At 36.2% G+C, this 25,438-nt stretch overlaps 1 protein-coding gene across 3 annotated transcripts in view; it reads left to right on the top strand.

Annotated features, from left to right (window-relative positions):
• The window catches only part of DST (dystonin), a 306,520-nt gene that overhangs the window by 248,417 nt on the left and 32,665 nt on the right, over positions 1 to 25,438 (top strand). For all 3 annotated transcript variants that reach the window (XM_010566374.1, XM_010566375.1, XM_010566376.1), the window contains 15 exons: positions 2,342 to 2,461; positions 2,633 to 2,740; positions 4,498 to 4,716; positions 7,798 to 8,001; positions 10,873 to 11,104; positions 11,456 to 11,682; positions 12,388 to 12,510; positions 13,258 to 13,359; positions 15,347 to 15,448; positions 16,246 to 16,419; positions 17,202 to 17,357; positions 19,701 to 19,898; positions 20,410 to 20,538; positions 23,663 to 23,833; positions 25,186 to 25,341. In XM_010566374.1, coding sequence (XP_010564676.1) covers positions 2,342 to 2,461; positions 2,633 to 2,740; positions 4,498 to 4,716; positions 7,798 to 8,001; positions 10,873 to 11,104; positions 11,456 to 11,682; positions 12,388 to 12,510; positions 13,258 to 13,359; positions 15,347 to 15,448; positions 16,246 to 16,419; positions 17,202 to 17,357; positions 19,701 to 19,898; positions 20,410 to 20,538; positions 23,663 to 23,833; positions 25,186 to 25,341 — 2,421 coding nt within the window. The remainder of the gene's footprint in view (positions 1 to 2,341; positions 2,462 to 2,632; positions 2,741 to 4,497; positions 4,717 to 7,797; positions 8,002 to 10,872; positions 11,105 to 11,455; positions 11,683 to 12,387; positions 12,511 to 13,257; positions 13,360 to 15,346; positions 15,449 to 16,245; positions 16,420 to 17,201; positions 17,358 to 19,700; positions 19,899 to 20,409; positions 20,539 to 23,662; positions 23,834 to 25,185; positions 25,342 to 25,438) is intronic.

Below are 25,438 nucleotides of genomic sequence, written 5' to 3'. Positions count from 1 at the left end.
CATGATGGTTTGATGGGGTTCGTGCTAGATGTTACTGGGCCAAGGTGAGAAATGCAGTAAGTGGTATGAACGGGTAAGCATATTGTTTCATTTGTGAATGGAAGCTGGACGGCTCAATAAACTAATGCAATGTTCTGGTTTTTAACTACTTGGGCAAAATGGTCCCACATGGATAGAATTATCCTAGAGATAAATTTAGCTACATGTTTTAATCTTCATTTCTCAATACTGAAGGCATTGGTTGGTGTCTTACCCTAGTGAAGGAGTGCTACATAGAAACAGAAGGTCAGATTCTACTTTTGGCTTACTTGTTCTTCACTCTAAAGTAGCCACAGAGAGTGCTTTAGAAAGCATTCACAGAGCAAATCACAATGTCATCATATTTGGAAGTCAGTCATTCCTGGTTACAAGAAAAAGTACCACAATGAACTATGCTTGGTTAAACTAGGTGGGGATGAAATAGATGATTTTATAGTGACTCAAGTGAAGTTCAGGGCTCAATAAATAACTGTCATGCTCAATGAGAAGAAAATCCTTCAAATTCTGGATACAGAGAGTACCACTTTGTGCTTTTTATTTCTTAATGTTATATTTGAGCATCACAAATTGGAAATCCTATACCCTCAGCAAACAGAGTTTAGAATCCTGTCCTTCCTTGATGCTGTGTAACCTAGAAGTTTCACTGCCATGCCTTGATTTTGTTATTTCCATTAAATATTTGCTCAATATTACATACATACCCATGGTTATTTGGTATCAGGAAGTCACATTTCAGTTAATTTGTACATCTAACACAGTTGAAATCACCTGCTTAATTTCCTTCATTTGGATCATAAATAGATGGGCTTCTGAAGAGCTTGGTTGTGAACTGCAGTTTCTAAAGCCAGGGTTTAACTACCACTGGTGCATGTGCTTCATGCTAATGTTTTACAGTACCGATTGTTTCAGAACATACCTTTCTATTAGGAAGTCACAATATTTAGGACAAAACTTACTTTCTCTTACTCTAAATGAGAAATGATATATAGTGAAAAAGAATGTTTATGCTCTTTTTCATGTAACAGATATAAAGGCTGAAAAAGTTTGACTAAGAATGAAATCTCAGAACTGCTTCTTTTGTTTTTGTGTGACTCATGATTAAGCACTAAGACAAGACTCATGTAGTGTGGCTAAACTGAACTCCAGCTACGTTACAGGAGCAGGGCTGTCATGGTCTACAAGCACAAAGGCACAGACCAGCAGATTTAAAAGATGAGGGACTGAGAGTGGTTCGAAAGAGACTTCTGAGGAAAGTGTGGGTATCAACAACACAAGTAGGAGGTTCTGACCTAAAATGTCCTGATAGACTTCCACAATAACTCAGAGCCATATTAATGTTCAGCTGCTTGCAGTGGAGGTCAGAGTTTTAAATAAATAAGTTCTTAGTAGTTTTTATGGTGACCATTTTGTGCATCTGATCATCCCATCTAATATTCTCTGTGGCTCAAGCTCAAAGCTGCCCATGTTCTGAGTACTGCAGTGTGTGTGTGCTAAGATACATGCCTATAAGCTTGAGCTGAAGAGGGAATGCATGACTTCTTTTTTAAATTTGGTCTTACATTAGATCCCCATGTACTTCTTTTCAGGATCTCATGGTCTCCTTCACAAAGTAGTAGGAAATAGATCCTTTAAATACTCTCATTACTTTAGTGCTTTGAGGTAATTTCTGAAACATTTAAGTGTTGACTAATGGTAGTCAAAAGTTAATCTTTTAGGAAAAGGATTGGCTGCACCCAAATGCCCCAGAGAATTTTTGCATTTAATCCAAGGTCTAGTTTCGGATGAAATCCTGTCTTCTCTGAATTCAGTGAGGTTTTTCCACTGATTTAGTTGAATTGTGATTGGTTTGCCTTTGTCATTTAATACCAAAGCAGCTCTTAATCTTAAAAGGATAACATCAAACAACTATTTCTTAGGATAATTGCAACACTAGCAGTAATAATAAACATAGAGATGGAAGAGACATGAAAGTAGAATAAAATGAAAATAAACAGTCTAGTTAAAATTCTGGACTTATAACACTTTATTTTCTTACGTCTGTTAGAGAGCTGTAGGCTTTGGAAAAATGTATTTGCTTCTGTTGCTTTGTCACGCTTGTGAATTAATCTGCTTGTATTACAATCCCTCAGAACCATTTTGGGCTTTGCATTTCATTTATATAAAAACCTTATACGGAAAGTGAGCCACTATCTTTCTAACAATTCAAAAGTATGCTTCTTAATCTTCTTTAAAATTTTTCAAACAGTCATTCTAATTTCATGTCTATAGAACCGCTGAACTAATTCATGTCTCCCTCATTTAGTTTGATCAGGCAGCTGATGCTGAATTTGCCTGGATTGCAGAAACAGAAAAGAAACTGATGTCTCTAGGTGATATTAGGCTTGAGCAAGACCAGACCACAGCTCAGCTACAAGTTCAAAAGGTAAAAGAAATGCATTTCCAACTGTCATGTTAATTATTGGCCGGCACACTCTCCATTTAGAAAATGTACTGGCATGATTTAATTTTCAGTCCATCATAATGCACTTCAAAAATAGTTTTTGCTCCATGTACTCTGGGTTTTTTTGCTGACCAATTTTTATTGTGTTTCAAGGCTTTTACCATGGAGATTTTGAGGCACAAAGATACTATAGATGAACTTGTTAAATCTGGGGATAAGATTATGAACACATGCACCGAAGAAGAGAAAGAGACCATGAAGGTAAAGTTCCTTAAATTGCAGCTACAGCAGTAGATATGCAGACAATATATAAGTAGAAGGATTCCTATAGTGTCTTTTTTTAAATAAATAATGAAAAAGCATTAATTACAGCCACTTCTAGTCAGAGGATTGTAATACTAGAAGAAATGCTGTTGCGTATAACTCTCCTTCCTTCAGGACGTTCAAAGAGCAAACACTGTACTTGTTTCATTGCCCGACACTAATTTGGAGCCCCATTTATCATCTTTATCCATGGTAAATAGTATTTTAGCCAACAGATGGTTGAGTGAACAGGTATTAGTCATCTGGGATGGTGTGTTTGGAATCTGGCTGTTTATCTTCCCCAGTTCTCTTGGGTCATTGGCGCTCTGGGCATGTGTGCTGGATTCCATGGCTGTGCACCTCAGTGTGAATCTTTCATTTCTGCTGATTTCAATGTAGACCTTGCTTGCCAATTATTCCGTTTTGTTGACTAACACAGCCCATGAAAGGCATTCTTATGCCTTTGTTTATTACACACACACACACACAGACACACAGCCTGATGTTAGGGCTGTATATATGTACAGACAGATTTTTCATGTTGGTATTTAAGAATGGGTTAGTTGGGGGTTTTTTGCTAAATGACAGTGAGGCTGGATATGTTGTGTAAATTTAGTCCTTCCAATGACCACACTCCTTCAGCAACAATACTTCACTAATTGTGCTCTGCTGCAGGATCTCTGAATAAATTTGATTTGGTCTTAAGTGAATTTAAAATAGATTAGATGTTCTGTCTATGAAACTGTAGTCATAAGGGAGAGCAGTTTTATGTGAGTCTCTATTAAATATTTGTATTTGTCAAAAATACTGTATATCTGTGTGTTGGGCTATGTTTCGTCCTTTGGATAGCATCTCTATACTTATTTACATGCAAGACATAACAAACGAAAGGATAGCTTGTTCTGCCAAAGAAGATTCTTTACTTCACATTCAATGGCTTGCTTATACGTCTAGTTTTTCCAAGGCTAGCATTTATGTGCATTGTCGCATATAATATTTCATAAAAATGATAACATGGGCAGTCTTCCACAGGAAAAATGTATAGCTGGTCGATGCTTTCTTCTGTTATCACATGCCCAAATACAGTAGATTTTGTAATGTTTAAACCTTGTAATTCTATCATATTATTAATCGTAAAATATCCTCATTAATTAATGTATGCTAACATGGAAAATAATGTTTTGTGGTTTCTGTTGCAAGTTTGTAAGCTACAAGCACAGCAGTATACCCTCTTCGCTTGCCAGATTAAAAAAAAAAAAAGAAAAAAAAGTCTTTTATGTATTGTTCATGATGCTTTGATTCAGAAATGCTGTGGAAAACTTAGTTTCTGCCAAGTGTCCCTGAAGATAAGTGTCTTCAGTAAGGAAGTGGGGCTAAGATCTGCAGTCAAATCATTTGCAGCTTGACTGGAAGCCCTATGAATGAAGTGTTATTTGTAAATATCAATATTTGGAAGCCCTATGGATAAAGTGTTATTTGTAAATATCAATATCATTAAATATGCTATAATTACTTCGAAAGTACTCTGCCAAATTCTGATCTCCCACAATATTGATTCTGTCGACCTTAAACACTGATACTGTAGAAACATTATCAAAACTAAAATTTGGTTCACTGTGGTTTAGTGCTATAATTATCAAAGATTGGTTAGAAATTAAGGTAATAGACATGTGGAAAAACATGCACTGCGATTTTTTGTTAATATTATTTTACAGAAAAAAATGGAAAGCCTCTTACAGAAATATGATGCAGTCTGTCAAATGAACTCTGAGAGAAACCTCCAGCTGGAACGGGCTCAGTCTCTGGTTAACCAGTTCTGGGAGACTTACGAAGAGTTTTGGCCATGGTTAACTGAAACAGAAACAGTCATCTCTCAGCTTCCTGCGCCAGCCCTTGAATATGAAACTTTAAAGCAACAACAAGAAGAGCATAGGGTAAGCATTTTGCCAGTTTTGAAAAACTAAGTGTCAAAAGCCAAGTAGTATTCTGCTTAGAACTGTGAGGTACTCTGCTAAATGCTGAAAACCCAGACAGTTATGCTTCTGTTGAAAAAAGAATTAATTAAAATAATAATACAAAATAAATACATTTTCAATCATGCCTCTACTGTTTCCCAAACCATGCATGCAAACAAGATTCTCTGGGGAAGGCAGCAAATAATGTATAAGCATAAAAGAGGGCTAAAGGGGAAAAAATTGCCATTGTAGTGAGAGAACTGAGCACACAAAAGTTAATAGTTAAGAAGTACATTTAAAATTAGACATTAATGTCGGTATTGGAACAAACCAAACCCATAAACAGAAAGAACAGACATGGGATATTGTAGCAAGAAACAAAAGAAGGTGTAACATGACTGTCTAAAGAACTGGAGTACCTGCTGTCAGCATGCTGAAAGTGAAATACTGCCTTTGTGTATAGTCTCTATACAAATATACACATATGTTGATCTTATGTACATGTAAAAAAATTGGCTTTTGTTTTGTTGGTATCATTGGAACTAAACTTAGCTGAGCCAGGAAGAAGGACAATTAGGGGGCCAAGAATTGATTGCTTGGATTCTAGCCAATCCCATAATCATTTCTCATGTCAAGTACGTTTGTCATGTAATAATTAAAAGAAATAATTGTTTACCATAACATCACAAAATAGAGGCAACAGTGTTGTAGGCTGGCCACCATATGGGGTTTCTTCAGATGGAGGAATAATCAGCTGGGATAAAAATTAGTATGTTTCATATATGGCTACTAGTATCACATGGAATCAGATGTATCTCACCAAGGTTAAAAACCTGCATGTTTTGGCACATGCAAAGCCTGTATAGGTACTGGAGATACCCGTCTCTCCCTACTGAACATAGAGTAACTAGTTTTTTTTTTAATTTGAGCTGCCTCAATAAAGTGATTCAAGTTAGATGGGATGAACCCTGGCTTCAAAGTCTTGTTTACTCTGAGACCACTTCATGAAGATGCGCCACTCTTATGTACTGGTCAACACTGGGTTCACTCATTTGTCTCCCTATTATGTCCACAATGAACAAACATGCTCTATTAAGACCAGCTATATAACATGAGCTTTACAAACTATCTTGATTAGTCACCGTGAACCAAATCATGCTTGCTTTACTTACAGGATTGTTCCTCATCTACTTTAATTACTCTGCTTGCATGAGAGGCCCTTCAGATGAGCTTCTGGTTTTGCATTTTCCCTGGGCTATGCCATTAGTTGAGATTTGTTTGTTAAGTAGAAGATTAATGTCAGGCAATTTTAACATGTAATCTGATGTGAAATACTTGTTTACTGGAATTGTTTATCCAATAGATCATGGAGAAGACCAAATCATTTGTTGTTCTATTAAATAATAAAAAAAAAAAGGTTCTGAAGGTGAATTGAAAACAGTTTTCTATATTCACTTTACATTTCTGTTCTGATGTATTTACTGATGACTGTCTTTGTTCCAAGTCATGGAATTCATAGAGTTGATTCCGTGTGAGTAACATGCAGTCAGTTTGGTTTGAACTGAGCTGTGGGCAGAGTACTAGCATAAGGTTTGGATGCAGAAACGCGCACGCATGTGGCCTTGTGTCAAATCATTCGTGCACAAAAATAAAGCACACAAAATTATTTTCTAAAAACTTTCAATCTGTTCTTAGTTTCACCTTGTCCTCCTCTCTGCTAATAAATGTTGTTTTTTCTTGTTGCAAGGTATACGAATTGAGTTACATTCTCAGTAAGTAGCTAGAATCAGGGGGGGTTGTATTTTCATTGCTATTTTGTCATCAGGGGACTGTGGAAGGTCATGGTCACTGTCTTTTCAATCTTCTCAACCTCTCCTCTTGTGGGAAGGAGCAAGTAAGCAAGCCAGTGTCAAGATTTCTTTTTAAGGGAAAGACCTTAGTGGAAGAGAAGAGAATTTATTTACACTGAGACTGATACAGGCCCTTTTCTATGTCTTCATTAATGTAAACAAACTCTGAACTGGGAGGAACAGAGTATGTGCCTCTCATGTGCTTGCACAGGGGCTATGGGATAGAAACACCTGGAGTTCACAGCACCGAGAGGGACAGTGCCTCACCAGATGGTGAGATTTTTCTGAAAAGGGAGGGATGAGCTGAGAAAATAAATAAAACTGGATGGAAGGATCAGGCTACTCCCACAAAAAAACTTTCCCTTTTGTCAGATCTACGGGTGCAAGTAAACTAAACCAAAATCCTTTGGCAAGTTGGAAGACACCTTGTGACCTTTCACTTCCACAAGCCTCTGCAGAGTCTTCTGCACAGTTTGACTTACTTGGGGAGTGGATGATGAGAGGGAGTAGACAGCTGAGGTGAAATTTAATTTACTTGCTAATTACTTGTTAAACTTTGTGTCAGTTAAGTAATAGTGCTGTTGTGAAGACAGAGGGGTCTTGTGGCCAGAGGGGAGACTGCAAAACTAGGTTGGTAGGTCTCTACTGATCAGTCTTCCTTGTCCTTTTCACAGACTTCTTTGACCCTTCCTTGTGCTAGTTTCCTCTTCTTAAATCAAGAATAATTTGAGTTAATAATCTTGTAATGCCAGTAGCTCTTTCTGTGATGTTCTTCAATGAAAGGCTTTGGGGCAAGTGACAAATACCAACATGAAAAGTATATACGTGGTGGTGTTATGCACATGTCTAGAATATTGTTGCCATTTCTGTCATAGGTACTAAATATGATGGGGAATGTCTGTTGCCAGTATCATATGCATAGTTAGCATCTTATATTTTACCTATAATCATACATCCTACAACAGTGTTGCACAGACCTTTCCAGTGACTCCCTAATTGTGATGTTTCATGCCTGGATAGCTCTTGTGTTGGAATGGGAGCTATCACTGGCAGAGCAGTCATTAACTTTATTTGATATTATTTGTGCTTTACATTAGGACGAAGGGTATTTGTTTGGAATTTCTTGCCAGCTGGATGTGTTAGAAGTGTGGACAGCTGTAATATGGTGCTGCAAGCATAAGAAACTGATAAGTTGTTTCGTTTGTTATAGCAACTGCGTGAGCTGATCGCTGAGCACAAGCCTCATATAGATAAGATGAATAAAACTGGGCCTCAGTTACTGGAGCTGAGCCCAGGAGAAGGTTTTTCTATCCAAGAGAAATACGTGGCAGCTGACACCCTTTACAGTAAAATTAAGGAAGATGTCAAAAAGCGAGCACTGGCACTGGATGAAGCCATTTCTCAGTGTACCCAGGTATCAATTTAAGTTTAAAGTATAATTGGATTCAATCAAATGGAAAGATCAGACATTGTCATCTTATATGTATATATCAAGACTAAACTGCTGTTTTATCTGGATTTTTCAACCTAATGGCCTGTGAATGTCCCTATCACTGCTTATGGCATTGATTTTTCTATTTCTTGAGGGGTTATAATTTTATATATTGGTCAGTATTATTACTTCTGCAGTTGAAAAATGTTACTGCTTCTTAATTTTGAAGTAAAGAAGGAACATTTGGTCTAAAAATGTGGGATTTTATTTTCACTTTATTCCATTTTCTCTTGCTGGTCTGTTACTAGCTGATGCTTTGTTTGTATATGGATGTCACTGTTGATCAGTTAACTTGAGTATAGTTATATCTAGAACTTGACAGCCTTAGTTACAGTCTGTTACCAATGGAGCTAGAGGGGAGTTTAGTAGTGGTAATAGCATTTGCTCTTTTTTGCAGACCCACAAGAACTTAATGTAAGATATGCTTGAACTGTTACATAGAAGTATTGTGAGCAAAGTTAGACCTCACAAAATGTCATTATAAGTATAAAATTCAGATCAAGTCCACAAAAGCTTCGCATCTCGGGTTCCTCAGCCTATGCAGTGAACCTCGATAGAGTATTGTTAGGTGTCACATTCTAGAGACTTTTAAATATTGGGTTAATTGTCATCAAACCCAAACTGAAATTCTTTTACTCAACCCCAAATTCATAAAAGAACTCAGTAAAACTGTGTCCATGAACCCATGCAAAAACCTGACTAAAAATACTTTTTTTTCTATACTGCTGTTTTTATAGGAAATTCCCCTTTTTCTCTGTTCGGTGGAAATTAAGTGCTATATTCTGCTCAGGTCTAAAATACTAAATAAAGAAATACACCTTAAAGTTCTCATCAAGTCTATATTCTAAATAATTTTTGTCATAGGTCATTGTACTTGTCATATTCCTAGCCCCTGCAGACTGAGTTTAAGAACCTGAGGAAAAAAAGTGACATCAGATATCATCTTGCTTTTGAACTGTTCATAGACATTATATTATACTTGCAGTCATTCTAAACACCTTCCTTATTCACGCCTGTGAAAAATGCCTGATTATTTAGATTCAGTGTTTTTCTTTATCATAAATGGTCGATCCTCCCCCTGTTTGGAGCTGCACATTTGAAAATCAAGACATTTATTTAGTATTCGAGTCCCTGCTTTGTGTGTGGTAGACATTAACGTGTTGGACTAGCTAAGTACAGAAAGCAGGAATAAAAATGCATTCTTTGATAACAGCTAGAATATAATCAGATGTTGAGAACATACTTAATTATTTATGCAAAACTTTAAGGTTCATTTTATATACATAAATGTATATGCAAACGGAAAAGCAAAATACTGTAATGCCCAGAACGTAATTTTATAGAATGTCCTTTTTTTATTAAGATATGTAAATATATATTATCAGAGCTCTGTACTATGATGTCTGTGTCAATGTTTGTCTAGACAGTCCTGGAAGAATAATTATTTAACTCTTCAGGATTTAAATTATATTAAATTGCATTTTGTATCAAAGGCAGGACATAACCTATAGCCAGAATGAGAGGTTGTACTGACTAGCATTTTCTTCCTTTTAAGTTCTAAAACACCTTGTCTCATTCATTGAAGTACGAGTACAAGGAGGCCCACTGAATGTACTGACAACAAATATATGTTCTAAAATTAGACCTGAATATTGCCAATTTAATTTCAGGTTTTATCACTTTTGTGAGGTTTTGTTGCCACAATCAGTTTTTTGGAAGTCTTGAATGTGGGAAGGCTACTTGCCTTTCATAACACATTTTGCTGGCTTGTATGGTATTCATACTTCTAACAAAAACACTGAGTCCATAACATTAGTCACAGAGTCTGATTTGAAGTGGGTTGTATAGTGGGAAAAAGTAATTACATTTGTATTGCCTGTATTCCTTTGAATAGAAATGATGTAGCTATTTGTTCACATAAGGTGATCTTGTTTTGCTGTGCTCTTTCTAGCACCTTTCTCAAGTGTAGTCAAGAGTGCTTTTTGTAGGTCCTGGAGGATCATTAAATGCACCTACAATTAATTAATTTCTGTAATTTGAAAGGGCCATGGTGGTGAGATATTTTTAAGAATCTCTCTGGATCCATATAGTAAAGGCTAACTTTGGACCTGTACCAAAGGATGAACCGTGTTAACATAGCTGTAATTGAGTTTCGGGGCACCTACCTGGGCTCATTGAAATGTGGGTGAACATAATACACACTGTTGTGTGCTTTTAGTTGTAGAAAGTAACGTACCTTTACTGCACTAAGAAGCACCATCTGGATGCTAACAAACGTCTTTTTGAATGACCTTACATATCAAATCCTAATCAGTGCTTATATGCCAGTATGATATGATATCAGTTTCATACTGATATGAAAATGTATGTATTTAACATTAAGGTAAATATCTTTCTAAAATGATGAAATCAGAAAGCCATGGCTCTCCAAAATAAGGTACAAACTACTGTATGAATTATGCAGGACTACATGCAGGTAGATTCTGCCATATGTATCATATCTTCAGATGGAGTGCTTTAGGACTAAACTCAGACTTCACAGTAAAATTCTTAAATCTGAGAGGAAGTACCATTTTGCAAGGTCGTTTTTGTAATTTAAATATTAAAAGAGGGGAAGAACCACGAGGGGGGATATTGCAAGTGACACATATATCTATTGGATAGAGATGTTAAATATGTTAATTTTAAAGGACCTTTTTCCAAGAGAATTTCAGATGCCATTTTTCAGTTGTTTGTTTTGTTTTTTTTTTTAATTTCTCTACCACTTCTTTCTGTCCTTTACCACCCTCCCAGTTTCATGACAAGATAGATCCAACTCTGGAGAGTCTGAAACGCATAGTTGAACGTCTGAGGCAGCCACCTTCGATCTCAGCAGAGGTTGAGAAGATTAAAGAGCAAATTAGTGAAAATAAGAATGTGTCAGTGGATCTGGAAAAACTTCAGCCGGTGTATGAGACGCTTAAACAAAGAGGGGAGGAAATGATTGCTCGCTCAGAAGGAACTGATAAGGATATATCCGCTAAAGGTAGTAGATTGAGGAAAGTTTCATGTAGTGGAAATGCAGCAAGCTGCAGCATTTAAAATCTTCATTTCTGGTGACCACTAATCTGAAGATTGTGTTCTTCTGAAAAAGCTGCTAAAGATTTAATAAAAGCAAAGCATTCGTTTAAAATAATTCATCATGGATATGACCTTTGTTTTATTTTTAAAGGCCATGTTGGTTGTTTCCACTTAATATTATAAGGAATCCTGTAAAGAAACAATTTTAGAGTCTAAATTTTAAAATGCACACATATGTTTCTGCTGTAGAACTATAGAGAGATTTATGGCCAAGAATTGTTTGCCAAGGTAGTAATCTAGTTCCTTTGTTGTTTAGCTGTTCAAGATAAATTAGACCAAATGGTCCTCATTTGGGAAGACATCCAGACCTTGACTGAGGAAAGGGAGGCCAAATTGTTGGATGTAATGGAACTAGCTGAAAAGTTTTGGTGTGATCATATGGCTCTTGTAGCTACTATTAAAGATACTCAAGACTTCATTCGAGAACTGGAGGGACCTGGAGTTGACCCATCTGTAGTCAAGCAACAGCAAGAAGCGGCTGAGGTCAGTAGGAAGAATTTTGTTGACTTGAAGTATTTTATTTACAGTATGCAGAGAAAAGACAGAATTACTATGAAATACCACAGGAGAATATTTTTTTTTAGAGACCAAGAGGGATAATTGTATAGAAATTTACTATAATGATATCTCGAGAGTCTGTGGTAAATAACATGTATCAGTGCTTAATTGCAATGAGCATGCAACATGTGCCTGTCATTATATTTACATATCTGTTTATAAACATGTATATAATAAGCATGGCACTAAGACTTTTAGAAGTCATACATACTTTAGATTCCCTGAGTAATACATAACATCTAAATGAAAGGTGTACAGATGTATTGTGCTCTTATGTATTATGCTCTAAGCCTGTAATTATTTATGCTGATAGTTAAAGATTTGAAGGTTGAATGATAACCTCTGAAAAAGAAAACACTCTGATTAAAGAAATCCAATTTAAAACTTCCTGTTTATTTTTTCCATCTCATGCAAAATGACATGATAAAACATTGCTATAATTTAGACTGACGTCAGTTGGTTTCACTCTGACACTGCAAAGAGATGCTTATATTTTAAGCATCCAATTGTAAGTCCAGGTGACTTTAAAGAAAACAAAGGTGGAATCCTGCCGTGTTCTATCTTGAAAGCAGCTGTACATAGATTATTAAATTTAGTATTAGCAGTGTTGGATTTTTTTTCTCTTTGTAGGCTGCTAAAGAAGAAATTGATGGACTACAAGAAGAACTAGAAGCAGTTGTGAGCCTTGGCTCTGAACTTAGAGCTGCTTGTGGAGAGCCTGACAAACCTATTGTCAACAAGAGTATAGATGAGGTATGGGAAATGCAGATGCTAACATCTGATAAGTTAGATGCTTGTTCAGCTGAAATAGATATATCCCCCTGCCCCCAACAAGTTTTGAAAATAAAAATTTTGTGGCGAAAGTAAAATAACCCTGAAGCATTTACGTTATAGTAAAGTTTGTTTTTCAGGTAAATGAATCTTGACTCAGATTAAAATGTCCAGACAATTTTATTTTATCGATTTGTGGGTTAAAATTTTTGTAAAAGACAGAAAGGTTTTTTGTAAAAAATACTCACAGATTAATACAGTAGATGGCTACTTGTTGCAGAAGTAATGCTAGAATAAATTTCAGATATATCTGGTTTATGCCAAGTGAGACATCTTAACTGGGACAATCCTGTTTGGATGACTACAGAGTACTTTTAATTTCTCCAGTGTTCAGCAATGTACATTTCTTTTAAGCTACCTTTTTATAATGATGCAACTCCAAATTATTTAATAATATTATTTCCCATATTAACTACAATCCCGATGTTTATAAAAATATTCTATAATCAGTATTGAAGCTTGCAGCTTTTGTAAATCCAGTACCTCTAGTGTATTCTGAAGGAAACTAACTATGCAGTGATAGGGAGAACAAGAGTTTTAATATGGAATGAATATGAACTCTTCATGCTTAGTTTATTGGTGTTATTGATCAGCATGTAATTAGTGAATGCACATTATACAGCAGTAAAGTTCTTTTGTCCATTGGAGTAATATTGCACTTGCTTGCAGCTGAATTCTGCCTGGGATGCCTTAAACAAAACCTGGAAAGAACGGGTGGATAAGCTTGTTGAAGCTATGCAGGCAGCTGTTCAGTACCAAGATGGACTGCAGGTAAGATGGTGTGGTATACCTAAGCCAATCTTGAGTCAATAGACTTTCCTGTGGTTGTAGTAAAAAAAGTCACATTATTGGGTAGGTGACAAGTAATGTATCACTCTGATTATAGTGACTATTTTCTTCAGTAGGCAGGTCTTTTTTCTCAGGGTTGGTTGGTTTGTGGGTTTTTTGCATTAAAGAATAAATCTCTTGGGTTGTCTTCCTCATGTAGTTGTTCATATATTGCAGTACGTTTAGATTTGAAATTAATGTCCCTTTGTTTACTGATAAAAGCAGAGGTTTTTTGATACCACACAAATTCACAGTAATCTGGCTCACTTTTTCCTGTGATAGTACTTCATATGATAGGCAAGTTGAAGTTGTGACACATTTACGTGATCTGAAAGGAACAGAATACAGGTTCATATACTCACTTGCTGCTATTTTCTTTCAGTGGAGGACAGTGAAAGAACTTCAGTTTTATTCCACCTTTTTTTATAAGTCAAATATTGAAGTTTGAATATTTTAAGCAAAAAATATTACTGACATAATGTTACTGAACCATTATATTAATTCTTAGTGTAACTTATCCTATCACAATACTTCAGATGATGATTCACTTTTTAAATCTGTAGGTAAATTTTCCAGCAGTTTTTTTTAAGATACCTTTCTCTGTATATGCTGTATTTTATTTTGGGTTTTTGCCCATTTTGGCTGTGTGGCATGCCTCATCTTTTGTCATTGAATGGCTAGAAGATTGAAACATTTAAAAAGATTCCAAATGTGGTCAGACTTTGTGAAACTATCTTTTTGCTTGGTGGAATTTTGTCTTTCTTGTTTGATCGAATCTTTAAAATCAGATTTTCCCATGACACTGAGGGCAGTTGCTTGTGCATTCAGTGCAGATCAAGCAGCAGAACACTCCTTAAAAATAACGCAACATGCTTGTTTTCCAGCACACCCTCACTATGTATTTTTCTCCAAGCTCTCTTATGTACATATTGCGCAGAGCTTGACTTGTAGGGTTACATTAGGAACATTGCCATTGATGCAAGTGCTTTGTATTTCCTGTGGCTGTACCTTGTACACACTACAAGCTTGCTACTTTGTGAAAGAGCTGTATTTAAATGCCTTCTTATGCTCATTTCAGTAGACAATATGAAAAGTATTGTGGGCAGATTGTTAGCTGCAGCTGCCTATCCTGTTGAGCTTGTTGGGGGTAGTTCTCCTTTTCTCAAGGAGCTGTGTAGCAGTGGGCAGCTCCAACAAGCCATCCTAAGCCTTTATCTGTAATGAATCACAGAGAGCGGGCAGGACGAAAAGGGCCTAGCAGAGGTGTTTTTTCTCATATGCAATTACCCAGATTGATAAAGCTGTTCTCAATCTGCAAGTGGAGTATTCTTGAGGTTGTTCTGCATTATATCAGGAGCAAAAGAAGTACCCACAAAGCCTCAGAACTGGGGAGACTTCGTTTGTTTTTTAAAGTTATAAATGCATTATCCGATGGAGATTCAGTGAAGTTTAGTTACGGCCCTTCACTATCTAACATGTACTAAATGGGTCATGTTCCATGTTTGTTACACAGATAACGTTATCCTTCAAAAGAAGTTTGTTTATAGTCATCATTTAAAGTGTGTCATCATTCAGCTACCGCCTTCCATCTTTGTTCAAAAGGACTACCGAACAGAGTTTGTCTTTTATTTACCTTCCAGGGTATTCATAAAAATTGCTGATTTTACTCAAGAAGTAGAGATCATGAATAGTACTGGCAGAATATTACTGCTAATAGAAGTTGTCTTGCAGTATGTACATTCTTTTAACCATTACATGGAATATTTTAGTTAATATTTGATCCCTTGTATTGCAAAGAAACCTAGGTTTCACTGAAGAAAGCTGTTGAGCACAGCAATACTGTAAAAAATTCTGATATCTTACTTAATACAACTTTCAAAGATGACATTATTTCTCTGCTCACGCTTCAGTTTCATACTGTGATTTTCAGGCAATATTTGATTGGGTAGACATTGCTGGCAGCAAGTTAGCATCTATGTCCCCAGTTGGAACAGATCTGGAGACAGTGAAGCAGCAAACTGAGGAACTTAAGGTATGAACTAGCAATTTATTTCATTTATATTGTCATCTGTCTGCATTTTTCTGTGTTTAGTATTTTGCTGTATTTTTCAAGAATCAAAAGCAATTTTCAATTTCTAGTAAAAAATAATCTGTATGAAAATTTCAAATAACATTTCATTGCAAACTTTTCATTTTAAATGTTTAAATAGTAGGCTATATATATAAAACAGGGATGTATAACGATCAGGGAATATCCTTGGGTTTGTTGCTCACTTTTACTTTTTTTTTGGTTGTGGGCAGGTTGTTTAATCTATCTATTTTATGATGTAACTTCAAATGAACCATGATCTTAGTATTTCAGAAGAACACACATGTGCAAGCTATATTCAGACTGCTGCCCAAGTTGAATGTACAAGAGGGTGTTCTACTAAAGAAAATTTGCTTTTCAGCTCTTCTGAAGAACAATTCTGTTTAAAGGTTAAAGTTGTTATATTATCACAATCACAAGAGTTAGAAGTTACTCAGGATACATTCTGCCTTTTTTACAGACCAGGGATATTATTGGAGAATGCTTTCCTATTGGGCATCTTTGTCATCCTCTGGTCACAGTTAGCGATATCTGCTAGAATAGTAAGACATTGTTGCATATTTTCAGTCAGCTGTGACTGTCTGGATTATCAGTGTCTTACAAGCATTTTGACAAAACCCCCAAATTTATGAAAGTTGACAGTGATGCATTAGTATTGTAAATACTGCTGTACTATGCTATATTCAAGAAGATCATTACTTGTGTTATATTTATTTGTATTCTTCTTCTGTCTACCATAGCAATTTAAGACAGAAGCTTATCAGCAGCAGATAGAAATGGAAAGACTGAACCATCAGGCAGAACTATTGCTGAAGAAGGTAACAGAGGAGAGTGACAAGCACACTGTTCAAGACCCTCTCTCAGAGCTCAAACTAATGTGGGACAGCCTAGAAGAAAAAATTATAAATAGACAGGTAAATAAACTTGAAGGTGGGGGCTTTATTCATGACTTAGATTTTTGAGTAAAGCTTTTTATTATGTATGATGTTCGTATCAGTTTACACATTTATTCCTTTTAGTTTGTAAATTACAGAGCTATATAAAATAGAATTTGATTTTTACAATTGAATGAGTTGGTTTTATGATTTTTAAACCCTTAGCAGTATGTTTTTGTCACTTCCTCTGTCAGCAGTGCCATTGATGACATCCTAAGTAGCAGCTGAATACATGTTTGTATGTGCAAAACTAATACTAACTGCTGGGTTTTTGTTTAAAAAAAAAAACAAACCCAAACAAATTAATACTAAACTGTTTCAGTGCTCTTTCATTAAATTATCAAAGTGAAAGAGATTTAACGATGCAGTTCTTTGAAGTGGTTTTTTTTTTCTAAATTGAATCATTTCACAACAAAGAAGGGGTTTTAAAAAGATCATGCACCAAATTGCATTTATATTGAAATTATATTTTAAGTGATGAAAAACTACTGTCATATCTGCGATGAGAAAACTTTCAAGCTTTGCTTTGGTTACATGGGGTCTTCGAAGGTCAGGAATTTAAGCCTGGAATGTAAGGCTTTACAAGGGAATTGCTAACTCAGCTCTAATTATAAAGTAGTTGCTTGTGTTGGATAACTGTTTCTCCCTGATTTTTATGCTGTCATGCATGGACTCTGCTCTGGGTTGCGGTGACTAATGGTAGTGTAATCAATTCAATAGCATTGTGAAACCATTTTATTGTTAATTTTATTTTTACTTAGCACAAGCTGGAAGGTGCCTTGTTAGCCTTGGGGCAGTTCCAGCATGCCCTGGATGAGTTACTGACGTGGCTGACGCATACAGAAGACTTGCTGAATGAACAGAAACCTGTTGGTGGAGACCCCAAGGCTATTGAAATTGAACTTGCCAAACACCATGTATGTAATTATAGTGAATATTAACTGAAATGTTCTTTTGATGTTTATCTTAGTGATGAGTCTTGTAGTAAAACTTAGCACTGATAAATAATTCTCTATAGCGATTTTCAAGATGCAAGTTCTAGCTGAAATGCAGGCTTGGAGTAACTAATATCTTTCCTCTTACTCCTCCATATTCCTTCCTTCCTTGCATATGCCATGCAAGTGGCATAGGTTTTTGCCAAAAAGAGCAGCTTACCCTAGTCTCCACCTTCATTCACCTTCATTTGACCAAGGGAACTCAAAAGTTATTGAACGTGCTACTCACCCCAAAGCAATAAACTTCTTGGTTAGTTCTGTTTAGGCCAGGTGTCACAAAATGCATATGACTGTTGCGCATCTTTTGTTCTTGTTTCTTCTCACAAAATAGTGATTTGTGGTTCTGAATTCTGCAAAATTTTATCTCATTTGGGTCCAACTAACATGGAGAATGCTTCTCTGAAAGTCTCAACAAACTTTCAGGGTATCCATGCCCCTATCTTTCTCTCTGATACATACAATGTAGGGTTAATTTTTTATTTTTTGTTTTATTATTTTTACTGATTATTGTGACTTTGGAGCCCATGGAAGAATGCTTCCATTGTGCCTTTATTTTGAAGAGTATCTCAGGAGCAAGAGATCTTCTCTAGCTCTTTGTGAGACTCAGTGCTGTTCATGATGATGTGTTCTTTCTAGGCCTGAAGATTTCAAACCAGCCTCATAAATCCTCTCCTTTAAATCTGCCACATAATTTTTGGCCTGCATGTGATGTAAAAAGTGTTCAGAGTCAGTTTGGGACTTAGAGAGAATGGATTGAAATTGACGATACACAGATAATTAAGGCATTTTCATTGTTTGTGTTAATGTAGCTATGCAGCTTCTGAAGCCTTTTGTGTGGTCAGCTGGAACTTGAGCAGAGTAAAACATCTACATGCCCTGTGTGACTACTGTTAGAAACAGGCCCTTCAAAAAAAAAAAAAAATTACAAATACAGCTTCCACTCCATGAACCTTTTCTATTCTTATCAAACAGAAGTGGTTTACTACTGAAGAAGCATCCAGACATTATGACTTCATCTACCTTCAGTGCTGAAGGAGTTCAGCAAACACATGAACAAATCTACTTCCTTTTCATAAAACATAATTTATAGGTTAGAAAGTTCACACAGTAGTGCATCCTGTGGTAGCCTGGAAAAACATCCATATCTTGAATAACTTTGGAAAGAATAGACCTTGTTCTTAGTGAGCCTCAGCAGGAAGGAAGGAAGAAGATGCATCTGCTTCTTTGAATATCCCTTTTTTTCACCCTGTTAGGAAAATAAAATAACGAATATCTTCCAGTGCTTAGCTTAGAAGAATTAAAGCAAATGTAATGCATGTTTTGTATACAAGGGCTACTTGTGACTTGCTGTTTCATCAGTGTCTATATAGTTTATTTAAAAGCTCCTTTGTATTTAGCTTTAAATTTTTCCATATACTAGCATTTTGAGGGAGGTGAGTTTGAACCAGACCCCATGCAAGACAGCACTCATAAACTTGAATTTCTTAGAGTACATTTCATTTTTCCAACCATTTTGCTTATTCTCTTTTCCTGTTCTTTATATCTGGTATTTTAAAGCTTTTTTTTTTTTTTTTAAAAATCTGTCTTGAAAGCAGCATCCTTTTCCCAAGTGTACTTTTGCCTTTTATGGCTTTACTGTGGTTGGAGATAACAGGTTTTCAACCAGATGGAAGGAGTTCTTGTGGTGTTAGTATTACAGTCATTTCCCAGCTTTTAGCACAGCTGAAGTGTCCTCGTAGCTTGATGGGAAAACAAGCTGTAGACCTGAAATGCATAACAAGATGTTGTGGCAGTCAAGTTGTTGTGTGGCACAGCAGGCACATAGTATTCTTGTTCCTCTCCCTACTCTCTTAGACTGCTGCTCCACAAGCAATTGGTACTACTATATATAATACTGTTTTCAGACCTTACCCTCAAAACCAAAGAAAAATCCTATTAATGTATGTAGTAAATTAAGGAAAGTGAAGAAATAATTCTTAACTAGCAGTACCAGAAACGTTTCATAATTTCAGAAAGAAATATATGTATTCAGAAGGAATATATTATTTTTTCCAAGGTATAAAAATAAAACGTAGCATTTTGGCAGAATGGTCTGCTACTGCTTTTGATTGAAGAGACCTTAGTTATTAGCTTTAATTGCTAATACCTGTGCTGATATTAAACTATTGCCTTGTCACTGGATTAGAACTAGCTCAGTCACTGTAATTACCTTCATCCAATAACTTATCAACATGGCTAGTCATACTTGCTGTGTTACAATTGTAGGTGCTACAAAATGATGTTTTAGCTCATCAGTCTACAGTGGAAGCAGTTAAGAAAGCAGGAAATGACCTGATTCAATCAAGTGCTGTTGAAGAAGCAAGTAATTTACAGAGCAAGTTGGAACTTCTGAATCAGCGCTGGCAAAACGTGTTGGAAAAAACAGAACAAAGGAAACAGCAGCTGGACAGTGCCTTGATCCAGGTGAACAGGAAATGATCAAATAAAGAGATAACTCAAAAAAAGTGGGTTTTTTACATGAAATACATAGATACATGTATTAGAAGTTGGCCTAAATTAAAGTCATAACACAGACACTCCTGAATTTGGAGAAAGTTTGAATCCAGCTGTATCTTCCGCAGCTGGCCACTGTCTTTTATAGTGCTGAATTGAGACTTCAGCTTTTGGCCTACATATTTTAAAAGCAAGAAATTTCTGTATAGATATGTTATTCAGGGAAAATATTGATCTCACAGTTGCTCATTTAGCCTGCTTTCAAGATTTCCATAGGTTTTGGGGTTGGTTTTATCATTTAGATTGGATTGAGCTAGAGTAAAGTTTGGTTTGGTTTTTTCCTTTGGTTTTCTTTTTCTTTCATTTCCTTTGATTAATGTAAATATCTGATTAAATGTGTTGCTAGTGTACTTCTGTCTCTGAGCTAGTATTAGAATGGACAACATTTAAGTAAGCTCTAAAATGACATGGTATACTTTAGGCCCAAGGTTTCCATGGTGAAGTTGAAGATATGCAGCAATGGCTGACAGACACTGAACGTCAGCTGTTGGCATCAAAACCTGTTGGAGGCTTACCAGAAACAGCAAAAGAGCAGCTTAATACCCATATGGTAAGTATCAGTATTAGAATGCTTTGCAAACTACGTTTCAGGACTAACTATCTTTCAAAAGCGTTTATGGTAAATACAGAGCACGTTTATTGCAATGTCTGTACAGGATCTTAAAAAATTTTAATAGCCTTCAAAACAACACTGTTATTTTTAGTGTAGGAAAAGTAGTCATTTCAGAGATGCCACAAACTGAACTGTTAATAGTGTTCAGACAGAAATAAAAAAAAAACTTTGCATCCTTATTCTCAGAAAGAAAAACAGGTGTTTACAGATTTTTCAGTGATTCCTATTCTTCTTTTCTCTTCTGTTCCTAGAACTACGTTTATGCTTTTTCTAAGATACAAAGATGAATCTAAAAGTGACCCGCATTCATTGGACCTTGAATTAAGAGACTCAATCCTTTATTTTTTACCTAACCAAAGCTGACATTAAAATCATTGTTAGCACAGATGTAATAAGGACTACTGGCTCATATAGAGACTCTGCTTTAATTAGAATTGGCAAGCTGATCAGGATGCCTGAATTATTCCCTTCCTTCCCTTCCTTTCTTTTTAAGAAACTTTCTGTGGATTTCTCCACCCCCATAGAACCATAGAGCTTTAAAAAAAGACACTTAAGCTTGATCTCTTACCTCAAAGGAAGGTGGTTCCTACTGCTCCATTTATATAAAATCATGCTGTGCTTTTAGGCCAGGACATAACCTGAAACCCAGTGATCTGAACTCCTGACCTCCTGGCTCAATTGTAAGAGTGGTATTTACTGAACTGTCCTTGAACTGGAATATGCCTGATACAGTTTCCATTAGAACGCTGCACTGTTATAGCTTTAAAAATGAGATTTTTTTTCAGAGTTATTCTAAAGGTCATTGCCCACCAATTTGGGGCACTTTTTTTTTTCTTCTTTTTTTTCCTCCAAAATTTACCAGTAACTATTTTTGAGAAGGAAAATAATTTACGGTTTTAAAATCAGTTATGACGGGAAACTAGGACAAAACAGAGAAACAGAGAAACACCTTGTGGTTTTGAATTCCCCCAGTCCTTCTCTTTTTGTCTTAAAAGACAGAGAGACAGAAAAAATAAGGCAAAAAAAGCCTTCCCCCCATCCCCGGGAGAGTGGGGCATAATCACAATTCCAGTGGAGTCAGTGGAGCTTCTTCCGTGTTTCATCCTGGACTTTAAAGTCAGATCAAACCCAAAAAATTTTCCCTGGAAAATTTCAGGGTTTTTTTTGGTACATTCTTTTACTATGCAAATCCATAAGCCATTTTCTATACTTCTTGCACTTACAGATAGATTATTTAAAGAATCTTTAAACTGAATGTAGTATTACAGTTGGAACAAATGTGAATGTCCCCTATATGTATAATCATTTCCTAACTGTACATGTACGTTTTAACAGATTGATACTATGCTGTGGGCCATCATGTAACTGCAAACATTGACTTGTGATCCTTTAATGTATATAACCCTTAAAAAATAGGACTTGATTTCAGTTTAGTTAAACCTCAGTGGATCTGTGTAGATATATGTAAATTCTCTGAAATGTTGAGGCCACTTGTCCTGTTGAGTATTATTTATCGTAAGTTCCAAATTCAAACTTGCCCCTAAGTAATACAAACCATGTTAATTTGTGATGTGAAACTGGAGAAGAAAGTTTTGCACTATATTTTGATTTGTTTCTCATTGGAAATAATGTTATGAACCATCTTCTTAAGGTCTGTTTCTACAGATATGAATTAAAGAGCCCTTAACCATAATCAGCTCACAAATGGAGTTAAGATTGGGCAGCATTTCCAGCTAAGGCAGCTCCAGGAAAACAAAAGATAGGAGGAGGCATTACAGGACACCAGCAGCAAGGGGACTTTAAAAAAAAAAAAAAAAGAGGCCTCTTTGGCTTTCCCGGTGCTGCTCAGAACATCCCTCTCCTCTTGAAACAATCATTTTTCTCAGTTCCTCCTTTAAAATAACTTTAATTTCTCCTACCCTCTTAAGAGTAGTACTGTACTACAGAATTAGCCACTGTGATGAGCCCCTGTCTTAGACTGAGCCCAGCCCCAATGTTTGGGGCTACGCCTGCTTTGCTGTGTTTCACCTGTTCTGCGTTCCTTATGTTTACTTCTGAGGGGTTCTTGTGCTGCAGTAAAATAAGATGCTCTGGGGAGTTATGGAAACCAGAAATAGTGTAGGGAGTTGGGAACGTAGAAGGAAGGAGGCTAGGTGACACCACTTTTCTTAGCCCTCAGAAAGAAAGCAAAGAAGCTTTTTGTCCTGTTAAAATCTTAGCTCATGGCTGAACCTGCTTCCTGCTTTGCCCTCCTCTGTGATCAGGTACAACCCTGTGTACAGTATCTCTTAACCCAAAGAAAATGTTGGGTTTGGGCTCTTGTCCTGGGAATCAGGGGAAAAAGTTCTTTTCCTCCTATTTGCAAGCCACTTACTGCTCACCTCCTGGAAGATGTTCCTTGTTTGGGAGTCTGCAGCAATTTTGTTGGTACATTTTGGATGGTCAGTTACAAATATTGAACATGCCCTTCTAAGTCAGAGGGATGTATGGGAGCTCTTGCCGCCTTATCTTTAAAATGGTTAAAAGAGAATAGTTAGAAGAATAGTTAGCAGATAAAACAGTTGTCACTGTTATTCTTCAAGCTTTCTTTGTATGTGTAAAATGTCTTCAGTGCTCTTGCCTGGCAAGTGAAGGAAGACACAGACAGCAAAGACGATGTACAATAGAGCAGACCTCACAAGTTGTCCCACCCACTTTTGAAGGTGTATTGGATAGGTCTGGGCTTTCAGCACACTGTATAATGCTGACACTTTTTGCGTTTCAGCTGCAGATGGACTTTAAACCAACCAAGTTGTAGCAAATCTTGTGCAATAAGTGCATAGTACTTTCTTAGCCAAGCTTTGGATCTTGGTGAAAACATCTGACAGTCAATACAAGTCCTCAGTTCCTGAAGAATTGGGCCCTTCCTTTGCTCATTTGACTTTTTATGAATTACATATGTTTCCTTTATTAGTCTTAATCATACCCGCTAAATGTTGGGGGAGGAATAAATATTATACTAGGACTTGTAAAGAGTATTGAATTTCTACCTGACTTATTTTTTGGTGCTTTCTTTGTTTAGGAACTCTGTGCCGCCTTTGAAGCCAAAGAAGAGACATATAAGTGTCTAATGCAGAAAGGCCAGCAGATGCTTGCAAGATGCCCAGAGTCTGCTGAAACAAACGTTGAGCAGGACATAAATAACTTAAAAGAAAAATGGGAATCAGTACAAACAAAGCTCAGTGAAAGAAAAGTATGTGTTTTTACATAAAAATAGAAGTGTAAATCATGTATTTAAGGATGTTAATGTTCAGTCCTTTTATGCGTGCATACTTGCTTGATCTTTTAGATTTAAAACCAATTGTAGAGACAGTTATGCAGAATTCATTGGTATGTTTAGAAAGTACTGGGAAAAAATGGGATTCAAGAAGTGGATTATCCATAATTTGGGGGGGAGGGCGGGTGAGCATGGCACAAGTCTGTTCCATAGAAGTATGTTAACTGATACTGATAATGCTCATTTGGTAGGATTTGGCTTTTCTGGTTTTTATTACAGTAATCATAGACATGAAAGAGTGAAAAACATTATTTGATCATTCAAGTTTATCTCCTCAGTACAGAATTGCTGCCTTAATTTTCCTGGCTTTTATCCATTTTTTTTCTTAAAATTCCCAAACACTTGGCCTTGTGCCACTTACTTCAAGTGACTACCTTCTGTTCTAACGTAGATCAATAGCATGATTTCACTGACATGCAACATACATTTTCTTATTATTAATTTCATTTAGCTTTCATTCCTTCACGAAGTGTAGTCCATTTATTCTACCTTAATCAAAAATGAAGAGTATCAATAATTACAAACAGAGGAACTCCCTGTACAGCCCTAATGTGTATAAAGCACAAATATTTAACTCACAACTTAGTTATATTTTAAAGTAAGAATGCTGGTGTCTCTTAAGGTGACTGTAATTTAAGAATGTCAAACTAATTAATACCCAATATGAGCACCTTCTTGCAGGAAGCTGTAAGGCTGGAGTACTCAGCTAGGCCAACAGTACAATTGTTTGAAAATCTCTGACTGCTATCTCATGATCAACAAAAATTCTGTATCCAAAATTAGTCTTGGTTCAGGCAACTTAAATGACAGTTAGGCTTTATTAAAAAGAAGTGGTCTAGGCAAACTGGTTCTTTGTTTAGTGCAAGAGAATAAATTAGATGACCTCTTTAGGGCTCTTCCAAGTGCACTGCCACCTTAGATTTCTGAGATTTTACTGGTTTTGTATCAAAATTGATGAATCCATGTGTCCCATGAGGATTAAGTAGTAGAAAATGTAATGTTGTAATGTGGAAAATTTTATCTTGATACTAGGTGCTCTATTTTCTACTCATCTACTATACATAATTTTACTGTTACTCTTCTATCCATCTCCTTTAATATGCTCAAATGTAGGCCGTTATTTTAAAACTCAGAAACTTTGAGGTGGAAAAATGTTTTAAAATGCTAAACTAAAATGCTTTACTCCAAAATGCTGAACTAAAATGGTTTACTTGGCTGAAGCCCCTGCACAGTATCAGCTGCTATTAAAGCATGACCTATCTTTACAGACCAAACTGGAAGAAGCCCTCAATTTAGCAATGGAGTTCCACAACTCACTTCAAGATTTCATCAATTGGCTTACTCAGGCTGAGCAAACTCTAACTGCAGCTTCTCGGCCAAGTCTTATCTTGGACACTGTCTTGTTTCAAATTGATGAACACAAGGTATGTAAAGAAACAGATGTGTAATGTTTTTCTCCCACTCTCTGGAGATACTTTAACAATGTCCAAATGAACCCTGTAATGCTGACACTCAGAGAAA

The sequence above is a fragment of the Haliaeetus leucocephalus genome, unplaced genomic scaffold (genome assembly GCF_000737465.1).
Source record: "Haliaeetus leucocephalus isolate CR32 unplaced genomic scaffold, Haliaeetus_leucocephalus-4.0 Scaffold207, whole genome shotgun sequence".
In the NCBI taxonomy this organism is placed as follows: domain Eukaryota; kingdom Metazoa; phylum Chordata; class Aves; order Accipitriformes; family Accipitridae; genus Haliaeetus; species Haliaeetus leucocephalus.
This window is presented reverse-complemented; position numbering and strand designations above follow the sequence as displayed.